This window comes from Oncorhynchus mykiss, chromosome 16 (assembly GCF_013265735.2).
Source record: "Oncorhynchus mykiss isolate Arlee chromosome 16, USDA_OmykA_1.1, whole genome shotgun sequence".
Classification (NCBI taxonomy): domain Eukaryota; kingdom Metazoa; phylum Chordata; class Actinopteri; order Salmoniformes; family Salmonidae; genus Oncorhynchus; species Oncorhynchus mykiss.
Window position 1 is genome coordinate 48,772,478 of NC_048580.1, and position 15,239 is coordinate 48,787,716.

General features: G+C 45.2%; 1 protein-coding gene across 1 annotated transcript in view; it reads right to left on the reverse strand.

The window, feature by feature from the left end:
- The window catches only part of LOC110492177 (metabotropic glutamate receptor 4), a 320,316-nt gene that overhangs the window by 122,305 nt on the left and 182,772 nt on the right, over nt 1-15,239 (reverse strand). Inside the window, exon 3 of the mRNA XM_036947131.1 lies at nt 2,633-2,849. Within this exon, the coding sequence (XP_036803026.1) occupies nt 2,633-2,849 (217 nt within the window). The remainder of the gene's footprint in view (nt 1-2,632; nt 2,850-15,239) is intronic.

Here is a 15,239-nt window from a genome sequence, read left to right on the forward strand (position 1 = left end):
ATTAATTTCTGTTTTCTATTAAGATATGAATTCATCAACATGGATAATTCATTCAGAAGCACTGACCTGTTTCACTTCCAATATTTTAATTATTCATGCGCTTTACATTACAAATCAGTATCCACTTATTTTCAGATTATGCTGCCAAACGCCCATCAATAAGGGGCAGATTTGAGGCCAGGGAGACAGAGATGAATGGCCTAGAACTCTTTGCCAGCAAACAAAAAGAAACTATTAATCATTCCTTCCAATGTCCCAGGCATGGCTGTACTGCTGCAATGTGAGAACACTTCTCAACCTTCATAACCTCACTTTGAAAAAGATTCATACAACTTTCAATTCCATAAAAAGAGAGAGAAGACCTTTTGATCTCTAGCAGGTTCAACATTTCTCAAGCTTTACTACCGCATGTTTAATTTATTCATGTTAGGCTATTTGATGCTATATGTTATTATGTCAACTGTCAGATAAACCATTCTGTATTTGTTTGAGGTCAGCTGGGTTAATGCAAATGGAAAAATTTAATTATTTTATATGTACAGTATGATGTGTATGATGGATGATGATCGTCATAGTACAGCCAACAATATTATCTAATTTTCCTCCTAATTCACGACTGGATTCTATTCTTTGGGCCAAATGGCCATTACTATTATATCTAAAAGGTGTTGTTTGATCTGTGGATGGAATGCTCAAATGACCGTTACTATTATATCTAAAAGGTGTTGTTTGATCTGTGGATGGAATGCTCAAATGGCCGTTACTATTATATCTACAAGGTGTTGTTTGATCTGTGGATGGAATGCTCAAATGGCCGTTACTATTATATCTACAAGGTGTTGTTTGATCTGTGGATGGAATGCTCAAATGGCCGTTACTATTATATCTAAAAGGTGTTGTTTGATCTGTGGATGGAATGCTCAAATGGCCGTTACTATTATATCTACAAGGTGTTGTTTGATCTGTGGATGGAATGCTCAAATGGCCGTTACTATTATATCTACAAGATGTTGTTTGATCTGTGGATGGAATGCTCAAATGGCCGTTACTATTATATCTACAAGGTGTTGTTTGATCTGTGGATGGAAAGCTCAAATGGCCGTTACTATTATATCTACAAGGTGTTGTTTGATCTGTGGATGGAATGCTCAAATGGCCGTTACTATTATATCTACAAGGTGTTGTTTGATCTGTGGATGGAAAGCTCAAATGGCCGTTACTATTATATCTACAAGGTGTTGTTTGATCTGTGGATGGAATGCTCAAATGGCCGTTACTATTATATCTACAAGGTGTTGTTTGATCTGTGGATGGAAAGCTCAAATGGCCGTTACTATTATATCTACAAGGTGTTGTTTGATCTGTGGATGGAATGCTCAAATGGCCGTTACTATTATATCTACAAGGTGTTGTTTGATCTGTGGATGGAAAGCTCAAATGGCCGTTACTATTATATCTACAAGGTGTTGTTTGATCTGTGGATGGAATGCTCAAATGGCCGTTACTATTATATCTACAAGGTGTTGTTTGATCTGTGGATGGAATGCTCAAATGGCCGTTACTATTATATCTACAAGGTGTTGTTTGATCTGTGGATGGAATGCTCAAATGGCCGTTACTATTATATCTACAAGGTGTTGTTTGATCTGTGGATGGAATGCTCAAATGGCCGTTACTATTATATCTACAAGGTGTTGTTTGATCTGTGGATGGAATGCTCAAATGGTCGTTACTATTATATCTACAAGGTGTTGTTTGATCTGTGGATGGAATGCTCAAATAGCTATTACTATTATATCTAAAAGGTGTTGTTTGATCTGTGGATGGAATGCTCAAATGGCCATTACTATTATATCTACAAGGTGTTGTTTGATCTGTGGATGGAATGCTCCAATGGAACAGCTCTTTTATGACTGTCTTTTCCTTTCATTTGAATTCTGAATGGTCACAACAAGATGAACTCCCCTGAAAACTACCCAACCACTCTGCCTCTAACGCTTCATAAGGAGATACAGCTAAAATGGTATAATGCCATACCTGAAAAACTCTTAAGCAGATACAGGATGTGTGAAATAATACTGCAGAGATAAAAGCACTCAAAAGCTTCAGGGTAATTTCCAATGAGTTCCCCTGCTTTGTTTGGTTCAGCTGCTTGAACATAGCATTTTATTTGAGGACTGACATCTGCATATCCACATAAAGGGTCAAGTGCCATTCAATCTCCATTAGTGTTTGCATTGCACAGAGATAGAATCCTTTAACAGCAAACAACCGATTCCGCTTTCAAGCCAGTAAATGAAAGTGCAACACTACTGTAGGCTTAACACACAAAAGCATGGCACCTATGTTAAGTGATTGGCCTCATTGCAATAGGGTAAATATAACTCAAATGCAACATGATAATGAATTTAACTAAATGTAGCTTTTCCAAAGCCCATAAACATATGGATCCTGAAGGTTTGTGAGCCAAAACATCGGGAAGTTTCCATACCCAACCAATTTGTGACGCCATGTGATGTCATAATAGGTTCCTGATTGCAGGAGCCAATCAAAAATAATATTTAATTAAATAAGACCAAGCATGCATGTGGAACAGTGAAAAGAATGCTCAGGTGAGATGGAGATGACTCACCGTCTTCGCGGGACTTCTGTATGAAGGCGTCCACACCACTCTCTCCATAGTTGCCCTCCGATGCTACTGTGGAGACATAATTCCAGCTCATGGCTTTGACTATGTCCACCATTGCCTGTGCCTGGTAGGTGTCCGGAGGCACGACGCGGGAGAAGAAGTCATAGCGCGTGTTATCGCTCAGCTCCGGAGCCGTGGAGGCATAACTCACCTGGGGGATCTGAGGAGAGAACAAGAGGACATGGTGTGAGCACATACTGTAGTTCCACTTTATATTATCGATATATGCTGGAAGGAATGATGGAAGTTAGTACATCTCAAGTGTCAAACATTTATGAACTATCAGGATTGTTTCATTAACCAACCCTCTCATCTCTTGGATGCTGATCAATACTATCAAATGGTAAATGAAAAACCAACCAGTTAACACAGATGCTATGCTTTTGTGTGTTAAGCATAGTGTTGCACTTTCATTTACCTAAGAGTTACTGGCTTGAAAGCGGAATCGGTTGTTTGCTGTTAAAGGATTCTATCTCTGTGCAATGCAAACACTAATGGAGATTGAATGGCACTTGACCCTTTATGTGGATATGCAGATGTCATGGTGAGAGAGTCCTCAAATAAAATGCTATGTTCAAGCCTACACCATGCTACACCATGGCCAAATTATGCAACATAGAGATACATTTTGGGTTCCACATGCATGCTTGGTCTATTTAATGAAATATTATGTTTTGGGTTTATACATTTTATATGGGAATAGTTTCAAATAGCATTTTCAATGACGAGGTATGATTTTCTGTTCATTCAGGTGACTGATTTATTTATTTATTTATTTTACCTTTATTTAACCAGGTAGGCAAGTTGAGAACAAGTTCTCATTTACAATTGCGACCTGGCCAAGATAAAGCAAAGCAGTTCGACAGATACAACAACACAGAGTTACACATGGAGTAAAACAAACATACAGTCAATAATAAAGTATAAACAAGTCTATATACAATGTGAGCAAATGAGGTGAGAAGGGAGGTAAAGGCAAAAAAAGGCCTTGGTGGCAAGGTAAATACAATATAGCAAGTAAAACACTGGAATGGTAGTTTTGCAATGGAAGAATGTGCAAAGTAGAAATAAAAATAATGGGGTGCAAAGGAGCAAAATAAATAAATAAATTAAATACAGTTGGGAAAGAGGTAGTTGATAGGGCTAAATTATAGGTGGGCTATGTACAGGTGCAGTAATCTGTGAGCTGCTCTGACAGTTGGTGCTTAAAGCTAGTGAGGGAGATAAGTGTTTCCAGTTTCAGAGATTTTTGTAGTTCGTTCCAGTCATTGGCAGCAGAGAACTGGAAAGAGAGACGGCCAAAGAAAGAATTGGTTTTGGGGGTGACCAGAGAGATATACCTGCTGGAGCGTGTGCTACAGGTGGGAGATGCTATGGTGACCAGCGAGCTGAGATAAGGGGGGACTTTACCTAGCAGGGTCTTGTAGATGACATGGAGCCAGTGGGTTTGGCGACGAGTATGAAGCGAGGGCCAGCCAACGAGAGCGTACAGGTCGCAATGGTGGGTAGTATATGGGGCTTTGGTGACAAAACGGATTGCACTGTGATAGACTGCATCCAATTTGTTGAGTAGGGTATTGGAGGCTATTTTGTAAATTACATCGCCAAAGTCGAGGATTGGTAGGATGGTCAGTTTTACAAGGGTATGTTTGGCAGCATGAGTGAAGGATGCTTTGTTGCGAAATAGGAAGCCAATTCTAGATTTAACTTTGGATTGGAGATGTTTGATATGGGTCTGGAAGGAGAGTTTACAGTCTAACCAGACACCTAAGTATTTGTAGTTGTCCACGTATTCTAAGTCAGAGCCGTCCAGAGTAGTGATGTTGGACAGGCGGGTAGGTGCAGGTAGTGATCGGTTGAAGAGCATGCATTTAGTTTTACTTGTATTTAAGAGCAATTGGAGGCCACGGAAGGAGAGTTGTATGGCATTGAAGCTTGCCTGGAGGGTTGTTAACACAGTGTCCAAAGAAGGGCCGGAAGTATACAGAATGGTGTCGTCTGCGTAGAGGTGGATCAGAGACTCACCAGCAGCAAGAGCGACCTCATTGATGTATACAGAGAAGAGAGTCGGTCCAAGAATTGAACCCTGTGGCACCCCCATAGAGACTGCCAGAGGTCCGGACAACAGACCCTCAGATTTGACACACTGAACTCTATCAGAGAAGTAGTTGGTGAACCAGGCGAGGCAATCATTTGAGAAACCAAGGCTGTTGAGTCTGCCGATGAGGATGTGGTGATTGACAGAGTCGAAAGCCTTGGCCAGATCAATGAATACGGCTGCACAGTAATGTTTCTTATCGATGGCGGTTAAGATATCGTTTAGGACCTTGAGCGTGGCTGAGGTGCACCCATGACCAGCTCTGAAACCAGATTGCATAGCAGAGAAGGTATGGTGAGATTCAAAATGGTCGGTAATCTGTTTGTTGACTTGGCTTTCGAAGACCTTAGAAAGGCATGGTAGGATAGATATAGGTCTGTAGCAGTTTGGGTCAAGAGTGTCCCCCCCTTTGAAGAGGGGGATGACCGCAGCTGCTTTCCAATCTTTGGGAATCTCAGACGACACGAAAGAGAGGTTGAACAGGCTAGTAATAGGGGTGGCAACAATTTCGGCAGATAATTTTAGAAAGAAAGGGTCCAGATTGTCTAGCCCGGCTGATTTGTAGGGGTCCAGATTTTGCAGCTCTTTCAGAACATCAGCTGAATGGATTTGGGAGAAGGAGAAATGGGGAAGGCTTGGGCGAGTTGCTGTTGGGGGTGCAGTGCTGTTGACAGGGGTAGGAGTAGCCAGGTGGAAAGCATGGCCAGCAGTAGAAAAATGCTTATTAGTAAATGAGACATCAGGACGGAGGTGAGAACCTGGATTTTTACTCCATAGGGTAAACCTCAGAATAATGGTTACTGGAGTAATCACCTGTGGTATTACACTTCTGTACACTGAAATATTGACACCTAAGGAGAGTTTAATGGAAATATTGACACCTAAGGAGAGTTGAATGGAAATATTGACACCTAAGGAGAGTTGAATGCTACTATTTCAAAAATGAACAAAAATTTCTCTGTCTGCTCACTCCCACATCTATGTGCACACGCTATGATGTCATATACTGTAGTCCTCTGCAAAAATAAGCACAGCATTTCTCAAGAGTGTCAAGACAACACTGAGATTAAACCTCAAAGTTGAGATGTTGTAGACAAAGTGTTATTCCACTTCAAGCTGCCCTCAAGCCAATCAAGTAGCACCAAAGCTATAATAAGCTCATTTAAATTAGATTCTCACAGACTAGAAGTGATTCATTTGGGGGTGAAAAGTGTTAACAGACAAGGGCCTTTGTTCCAGGGCCTGTGATAACACATTTTAAAGTAACTTGACAAGGCAGTCTTGTGTATTCCCGGCATTCACAAGAGCAACATTGTTTTTAGTTTTTTTGGTGGAGAGAACAAGAATATGGTAATAACATAAACTGTATAGTTTTGGTGATGTATATTTGTCTACAAGAATACAATTCAGAGTAAAATGTGCATCCTTGATAACATATTTTACAAACATATTCCCTTTATGTCTCCTTGAAATGATGTGCACCGTGGAGCACGTAGTCTCTCTAGACGAGTTGCCTTCCACAATGTACCAATGCTCCAGCTTATACGTCTGTAGAAGTTCTGCCGTCAGTTGGGACAGAGGATGAGTCAGAAATGGGAGGTGCATCAGAGGTGCAGTATTCACTTGTTGCTCTAGCTTAACAGGACCACAATTCCCGCCTGCATTTTATGCCCTGTCTACCCAATCTCATGATTTGTCTGTCTGATTATTATTACATTTTTTATCGAAATGTCCCAGGGAATCGAAAAGGGGGTAGCTGCAGCCCAATATGGTGACCGGAGTATGGGCAAGTGGGTGTGTTGAAAGGAAAATAATGGGCATGTGGAAAAGAGTGGGTGTGTCAAGGGCTTGTGGAAAGGAGTGGGTGTATCAAGGGCTTGTGGAAAGGTGTGGGTGTGTAGAAAATAAAATAGTGGGCATGTGGAAAAGAGAGGGTGTGGAAAAGAGAGGGCGTCGCCGGTCTACTAGCCACTACCGATCCCTTTTTCTTTTTCTGGTTGTTTTGTCTGTGTTCCTTTTCACACCTGGTTTTCAATTGCTTTGATTTCTGTGGGTATATAGGGCAGCTGTTACCTGCCGTAATTCGTGCAGGATTAGACTTGTGTGTATTGCGTTCGATGGTATTTGATGTTTGTTGTTTTTTTCGCATTTACGCACGTGTATGTAAAGTGTCGGAACGGTGTTAGTTCCTCCGTGTGTTTGCACGATTATTCGAGAGCGTAGTTTGGGGATTTTTGTTCTGTGCCATTTGCATTGCTGGACTATTATTAAACACGCTCCTCAGACATCCCTGCTCTCCTGCGCCTGACTCCTACACCTCTCACCAAGACGCATGTTATCACAGAATCCTGCACCAATATAATTATGGAGTCAGCAGGAGCGGACGCACTTCCAGGGTCCGTGGAGGAGCGAGTTCAACACCACACGGCAGTGTTACACCGACTGGGGACCGCCATGGATCAGGTGATGGAGAGATGGGAGAGAGGTGGCCTTCCCACACCGTTATCAGCTACACCCCAACCAGTACCACTACCCTCTCCTTCATTGCCTGAGCACAGTGGAATTCGACTCGCCCTCCCGAGGGAGTATGATGGGACGGCGGCCGGGTGCCAGGGTTTCTTACTCCAGATGGACCTATACCTGGCGACCGTTCGTCCGGCTCCTTCGGGGGGTGAGAGCGTGAACGCCCTCGTCTCCTGCCTCGCAGGTAAAGCCCTGGAGTGGGCCAACGCGGTGTGGAACGATCCTGACTCGGCGAGGGACCACTACCCAGAGTTCACCCGCCGCTTTCGGGCCGTGTTTGATCACCCACCTGAGGGTCGAGCGGCGGGTGAACGGCTGTTCCATCTGAGGCAGGAGAGGAGGAGTGCTCAGGACTTTGCTCTAGAGTTCCGGACCTTGGCCGCTGGCGCGGGATGGAACGACAGGGCCTTGATCGATCACTATAGGTGTAGTTTGCGTGAGGACGTCCGTAGGGAGCTGGCCTGTAGAGACACCACCCTGTCCTTGGACCAATTGATCGACATGTCCATTCGGTTGGACAACTTGCTGGCGACCCGTGGACGTCCAGATCGGGCTCTGTCAGTTCCATCTCCCAGCTCCACCACTCCAACACCCATGGAGCTAGGAGGTGCTTCAGCGAGGGCGACCGGAGGAGGGGGCCTTTCCTGTGCCAGCTGTGGTCGCAGAGGGCACACTGCTGACCGGTGCTGGGGGGGTCCTCCCGGGAGTCGAGACGCCAGGCCGAGCACTGCCCGGACACCTCAGGTGAGTCGGCACCAGGCTCACCCAGAGCCCCCTGTTGGTCACGTGTATGTATGGATTGTTTTTCCTAAATTTTCCCCTCTTTCCCGGCATAAGGCGCTAGTAGATTCAGGCGCGGCGGGGAATTTTATTGACCGCGGTTTAGCGAACAGGTTAGGGATTCCCCTTGTTCAGCTGGATAAACCCTTCCCAGTGCACGCCTTAGATAGCCGACCATTAGGGTCAGGGCTAGTCAGGGAGGCCACGGCTCCACTGGATATGGTTACGCAGGAGGGTCATGAGGAGAGAATTAGTCTCTTCCTCATTGATTCTCCTGCGTTTCCGGTGGTGTTGGGGATCCCCTGGTTGGCCCGTCACAACCCCAGGATTTCGTGGCAACAGAGGGCTCTACAGGGGTGGTCGGAGGAGTGCTCAGGCAGGTGTGTAGGAGTTTCCATCGGTGCTACAACGGTGGAGAGTCCAGACCAAGTCTCCACCGTGCACATTCCCTCAGAATATGCCGATTTGGCTATCGCCTTCTGTAAAAAGTAGGCGACCCAATTACCACCTCATCGACGAGGGGATTGTGCGATAAATCTCCTGGTAGGCGCTGCACTTCCCAGGAGTCACGTGTATCCCCTGTCACAGGAGGAGACGGTGGCTATGGAGACATACATATCGGAATCTCTGGGGCAGGGGTTCATTCAGCCCTCCATCTCACCTGCCTCCTCGAGTTTATTTTTTGTGAAGAAGAAGGAGGGTGGTCTGCGTCCGTGCATTGACTATAGAGGTCTAAATTCCATCACGGTGGGGTATAGTTACCCGCTACCTCTCATTGCCACGGCGATTGAGTCATTTCACGGAGCACGGTTTTTCACAAAACTGGATCTCAGGAGTGCATATAACTTGGTGCGTATCCGGAAGGGAGATGAGTGGAAGATGGCGTTTAGTACCACATCCGGCCATTATGAGTACCTCGTCATGCTGTACGGTTTGAAGAATGCTCCAGCAGTCTTCCAATCTTTTGTGGATGAGATTCTCAGGGATCTGCACGGTCAGGGTGTGGTGGTTTACATCGATGATATTCTGGTCTATTCCGCTACACGGGCCGCGCATGTGTCTCTGGTGCGCAGGGTACTTGGGAGACTGTTGGAGCATGACCTGTACGTCAAGGCTGAGAAATGCTCGTTCTTCCAACAGGCCGTCTCCTTCCTTGGATATCGCATTTCCACATCGGGGTTGGTGATGGAGGATGACCGCATTGCAGCCGTGAGTAATTGGCCGACTCCAACCACGGTAAAGGAGGTGCAGCGGTTCTTAGGGTTTGCCAACTACTACCGGAGGTTTATCCGGGGTTTTGGGCAGGTGGCTGCGCCCATTACGTCACTGCTGAAGGGGGGGCCGACGCGTCTGGGGTGGTCGGCTGAGGCGGACAGGGCTTTTGGTCGCCTGAAGGCTCTTTTTACCTCGGCTCCCGTGCTGGCGCATCCGGACCCCTCTTTGGCATTTATAGTGGAGGTGGACGCATCCGAGGCTGGGGTTGGAGCCGTGCTCTCCCAGCGCTCGGGTGCGCCACCGAAGCTCCGCCCCTGTGCTTTCTTTTCTCAGAAGCTCAGCCCGGCGGAGCGAAACTATGACGTGGGGGATCGGGAGCTGCTAGCTGTTGTCAGAGCCCTGAAGGTGTGGAGACATTGGCTTGAGGGGGCCCAGCACCCTTTCCTCATCTGGACTGACCACCGTAATCTAGAGTACATTCGGGCAGCGAGGAGACTGAACCCTCGTCAGGCAAGGTGGGCCATGTTTTTCACCCGATTTAGGTTTACCATCTCCTATAGACCAGGCTCCCAGAACACCAAGGCAGACGCACTGTCCCGACTATATGATACGGAGGAGCGGGCCATTGATCCTGCGCCCATCCTCCCGGCTTCTTGTTTAGTGGCACCTGTAAGGTGGGAGGTGGACGCAGACATTGAGCGAGCATCGCGTGTTGAGCCCACTCCACCACAATGTCCAGCGGGACGGGTGTATGTTCCGCTGGAGGTTAGAGACAGGTTAATTTGGTGGGCTCACACATCCCCCTCCTCTGGTCATCCGGGGATTGGGAGGACGGTGCGATGTCTTAGTGGGAAGTACTGGTGGACCACTTTAGCCAAGGACGTGAGGGTTTATGTGTCCTCCTGCTCAGTGTGCGCTCAGTGCAAGGCTCCTAGGCACCTGCCCAGAGGGAAGTTACAACCCCTTCCCGTTCCACAGCGGCCTTGGTCACACCTGTCGGTTGACTTCTTGACCGATCTGCCACCGTCACAGGGCAACACCACAATCCTGGTCGTTGTGGATCGGTTTTCTAAGTCCTGTCGTCTCCTCCCTTTGCCCGGTCTCCCTACGGCCCTACGGACGGCGGAGGCTCTGTTTACTCACGTCTTCCGGCACTACGGGGTGCCTGAGGATATTGTTTCTGATCGGGGTCCCCAGTTCACGTCCAGGGTGTGGAAGGCATTCATGGAACGTTTGGGGGTCTCGGTCAGCCTGACCTCTGGGTTTCACCCCGAGAGTAATGGGCAGGTGGAAAGAGTGAACCAGGATGTGGGTAGGTTTCTGCGGTCGTATTGCCAGGACCGGCCAGGGGAGTGGGCGAAGTACATCCCCTGGGCGGAGATGGCCCAGAACTCACTCCCCCACTCCTCTACGAACCTGTCGCCCTTCCAATGTGTGTTGGGCTATCAGCCGGTCCTGGTACCATGGCATCAGAGCCAGACCGAGGCGTATGCAGTTCGGTCCATACTGGACTCGAGGCGTCGGGTGGGGGGTCTTCAGTACCTCGTGGACTGGGAGGGGTACGGTCCGGAGGAGAGATGCTGGGTGCCGGTGGAGGACGTACTGGATCCTCCTATGCTAAGGGAGTTTCACCGCCTCCATCCGGATCGCCCTGCGCCTCGTCCTCCGGGTCGTCCTCGAGGCCGGCGTCGTCGCGCTGCGGGAGCCGCGCGTCAGGGGGGGGGTACTGTCACGACTTCTACCGAGGGTAACTTCTCTCCCTGTTCGGGCGGCGCTCGGCGCTCGGCGTCGCCGGTCTACTAGCCACTACCGATCCCTTTTTCTTTTTCTGGTTGTTTTGTCTGTGTTCCTTTTCACACCTGGTTTTCAATTGCTTTGATTTCTGTGGGTATATAGGGCAGCTGTTACCTGCCGTAATTCGTGCAGGATTAGACTTGTGTGTATTGCGTTCGATGGTATTTGATGTTTGTTGTTTTTTTCGCATTTACGCACGTGTATGTAAAGTGTCGGAACGGTGTTAGTTCCTCCGTGTGTTTGCACGATTATTCGAGAGCGTAGTTTGGGGATTTTTGTTCTGTGCCATTTGCATTGCTGGACTATTATTAAACACGCTCCTCAGACATCCCTGCTCTCCTGCGCCTGACTCCTACACCTCTCACCAAGACGCATGTTATCACAGTTACATTGATGAAATACCTGTTTAGGTGGTCTTCTAACCTTTTCAGGTTTCTCATTTCGGGAGAGTTTAGGAAGGAGTGACATGTTTCCTCTGGGCTCTCAACTGAGGGATTATTGATGATCTGTCTAAGTTAAAGTTGCTCCGTCTAGTTTGAAGGTGCATTGCCTTAGAAGCCAGTCGAAGCTTCTGTATATTTACCATTTAGATTATTGTTTGTTGTTTTGAAAGTATATGTCAGTGTTCCTCAACATCTTGTACATATTTTGGATCCATCTTCACTTTCTGCACCTGTAAATAAATACGAATCCTGCAATCGAATCCTGCGTACCTCTTGATGCTTCTCACCCCACTGACAAGACCCTGGGTCCACTATTGATCTCGTCAACCAGTCCTATAATTCATTTTTTTCAATGTATGTATTAAATAATAAGTCAAAAGGTTTCCATATTATTTGTGTTTGTGCCAAAAATCTACTGTCATAATAGATCTGGATTCACTCTGCTGAATGTACTGTTGTAGTGCCAGTGCGGAAGTCTTAAAGACTGCCTCAAGTGCTGAACACTTTTCCCACTTGATAAGTAATCTCTATTCCTGCTTGCTCAAGTAATTTCAGATTTATGATGGTCAGTGATCTTTCCGGAGCTTCTTCCCTGCACACTTTGGGATTTAACTGAGCAGATTTTATGACACTCAATAATGAGTTTCATGTTACAACATAAAATACAAAGACACCTCTTCTTATGCTGATGCACTTTGATTGGCCCCAGGTCCCTGTAGGTTATAAATTACACTACTAGACAGTGAAAAGCTCTAGTGGGCAGTAATATTTGATATGTGTATATACAGTATATTATATAGTATATACATCACATGCTACTCATAATAAGACAAAGCAATTATCCTATCATAATGTTTATCTGACTCCATAAGATAAATAGCAATATTATTTTTTAAACATTTTTAATTGAACCTTTATTTATCTAGGCAAGTCAGTTAAAACAATTTACTACTCAATAGTGATGGGGGGGGGGGATCTATACAATTACATATTGCAATAGTATTTGGGAACCAAAAAAGTGTTAAACAAATCAAAATACGTTTGGATGTGATCCTGGTTATTTGAAGGAAGATCATGACTGCTGTATGACCCTGATACAGACATCTTAGATATGACTGACAGTTTAGTGAAATTGGCCTGATCTCTCTCCAAATGTTTTCTGTCACTAGGCTACAGCTACAGCCTCCAGGGTTATTGGCATATGCTGTCACCTTGAAGAATCACCAGGAAGAGACCGATGGATCTGGAGAGACAGATGTTGACTTAAGTAAGTTTTCAGAATGTTTTAACCTCTAAAAGTCTGAGCCTTTGAGGGGGTGACTATGGAATTGTTTTAAGAAGGTCATGCCATGGATAATTTAGCTATTTGATTTAGAATTGTCAGACTCCTGTAGGAATCCCGCCAAAATAAAACAATTATTTGAACACATGTTGAATTTAGCCTTTACTATATAGACTATATAAATGCATTGAATAACACATTCATAAATGGCAAAAGATACAGTAAAAAAAATAAGGAATACGGTTTTGAAGTGTTTTTCCTTTATCTAGGAGATATAAGAAAGCTCAGGAAATATGTGTTTTTTGGACACACACTACATGGCCAAAAGTATGTGGACACCTGCTCTTCTAACATCTCATTCCAAAATCATGGGCATTAATATGGAGTTGGTCCCCCCTTTGCTGCTATAACAGCCTCCACTCTTCTGGGAAGGCAATCCACTAAATGTTGGAACATCACTGCGTGGACTTGCTTCCATTCAGCCATTAGAGCATTAGGCACTGATGTTGGGCGATTAGGCTTGACTCGCAGTCGGTGTTCCAATTCATCATAAAGGTGTTCGATGTGGTTGAGGTCAGGGCTCTGTGCAGGCCAGTCAAGCTGGAAAGGTAACATCTTATGACACCGCCACATTAAAAATCACTGAGCTCTTCAGTAAGGCCATTATACTGCCAATCTTTGTCTATGGAGATTGCATGGCTGTGTGCTCAATTTTATACACCTGTCAGAAACAGGTGTTGCTGAAATAGACTAATCCACTAATTTGAAGTGTATTTAACCCCTTTTTATTGGCACAAAAACTACCTCCATACATTTTTGAAAAGGTACCGGGTTACCTTCAGATGAGTCCCCTAACACTGGTGTGTGAGAATCTCACCAGAGCCTAAAATGTACTTTTTGTTCCATCAGCCACTGTAGCAGCCACTCAGATTTTTTACCAGCCAAGATAATTTCTCACCATAATTACAGCAAAAAACTGATGACCATGCTCTGTAATGTTTCTAAAACAAGAATGTATTAGTAAGAAGTAATGTGGTGCATTGCTCAATTTAATACAAATATTTGTTACCTGAGTCTTTTAATCAAAATATCAGATGAGAAAACATTTCAGCTACCCCTTTTAAGGGCGGGAGGTTACCCTAGTAATGGGGCCACTGGAGTCATGTCAGGTGGTATCTGTGTGTGTGTGAGATTTGGGATGTTAAAAGTAGTAGACAGCGTCTACAGAGTCTCTTCGCTATCAGTTGAAGCTGCAGATTTAAACTAACATTGAAAAACAACGGAGCTTCTGAACAAAACATTGTAAATAGACAAGAAACACAAGGAAAGTATAACTTTGCTGACTTAAGTAAATTAGACCCACTTTTATGGCTGTGCCAGCGCCTCCAAAAATCAATCTACCAGCGCTTCACTCACAGTGAGCAAAGCTGTTGCTGTACAAGGTGGGATGTAGGATTTAGATTTATTTGTGTGATTAGCAGCTATGAAACAAAATAGCTACTTCAGCATTTTTCTGCTAGAAATTGCAATTCATATCCTCATACTTAACTTTTGACTGTATTTTTATTCACAAATGTGAACGTAATGCTCGCACTGTAGAGACCTGCAAATTGACCATCCGCCACTGTGGCTGGTGAAGTAAGCATTCTTACCCTCCAATACCAAAATCTACTTGCATCTGTCCGGTGGCAGGAGTTCATTTTATGCCCTGGTTCAGACAGAAGTAGGCACATTGGCGGTGCCGACTTCAGACGAGACCTGTGGGGCTTGTGGAGGTCAGAGCAAAACAGAGGACACCATCGTGTGAGTCTCATCTATCCATAGTGGCCATATTAGATTGTAGGCCAAACCGTTCAGACGCGACAGAAGTTTTAGTGAGAAGACCTATTTTTGGGAATGTCTCATGGTCTGACAAACACCGCTGTAGCTTGGCCACCTTCCACCGCAGACGCAGAAGGCCGACTTAGGCGGATGCAGATATTTCTACCTTAAACTGACGGGGATTTTTTTATGTTACTTAGATTGATGCATGTGTGTGACAATAGACTCCTAAGGATGTTTTAAGGCAGAATGGTTTGTATATTTATTTTGTGGTTATTAGGAATGCAAGTTTACACAGTAGCAGTAAAATATACTGATAGATGTATAAATCTGGTCATATTCTAAAATGTAAACAGAAGTCCCATCTTTGGATACTGAAGCTACAGTACCACTATGAGTCTGTTCACACTGAGCTGTAATAGCCATTGTTCAGAGTTCATTTTCCTGCACATATAGCCTATACTGAATAATTTATTTGAAACAGGGTGAGGGGTGGTTACCTTGGGAGAGTGATATGTGTGAGCTATGACGCATGTTGGTGAGTTCAGCTCTGCGTAATATGTTCCGGAATGAACTAATGCATTTTGCAAGTCT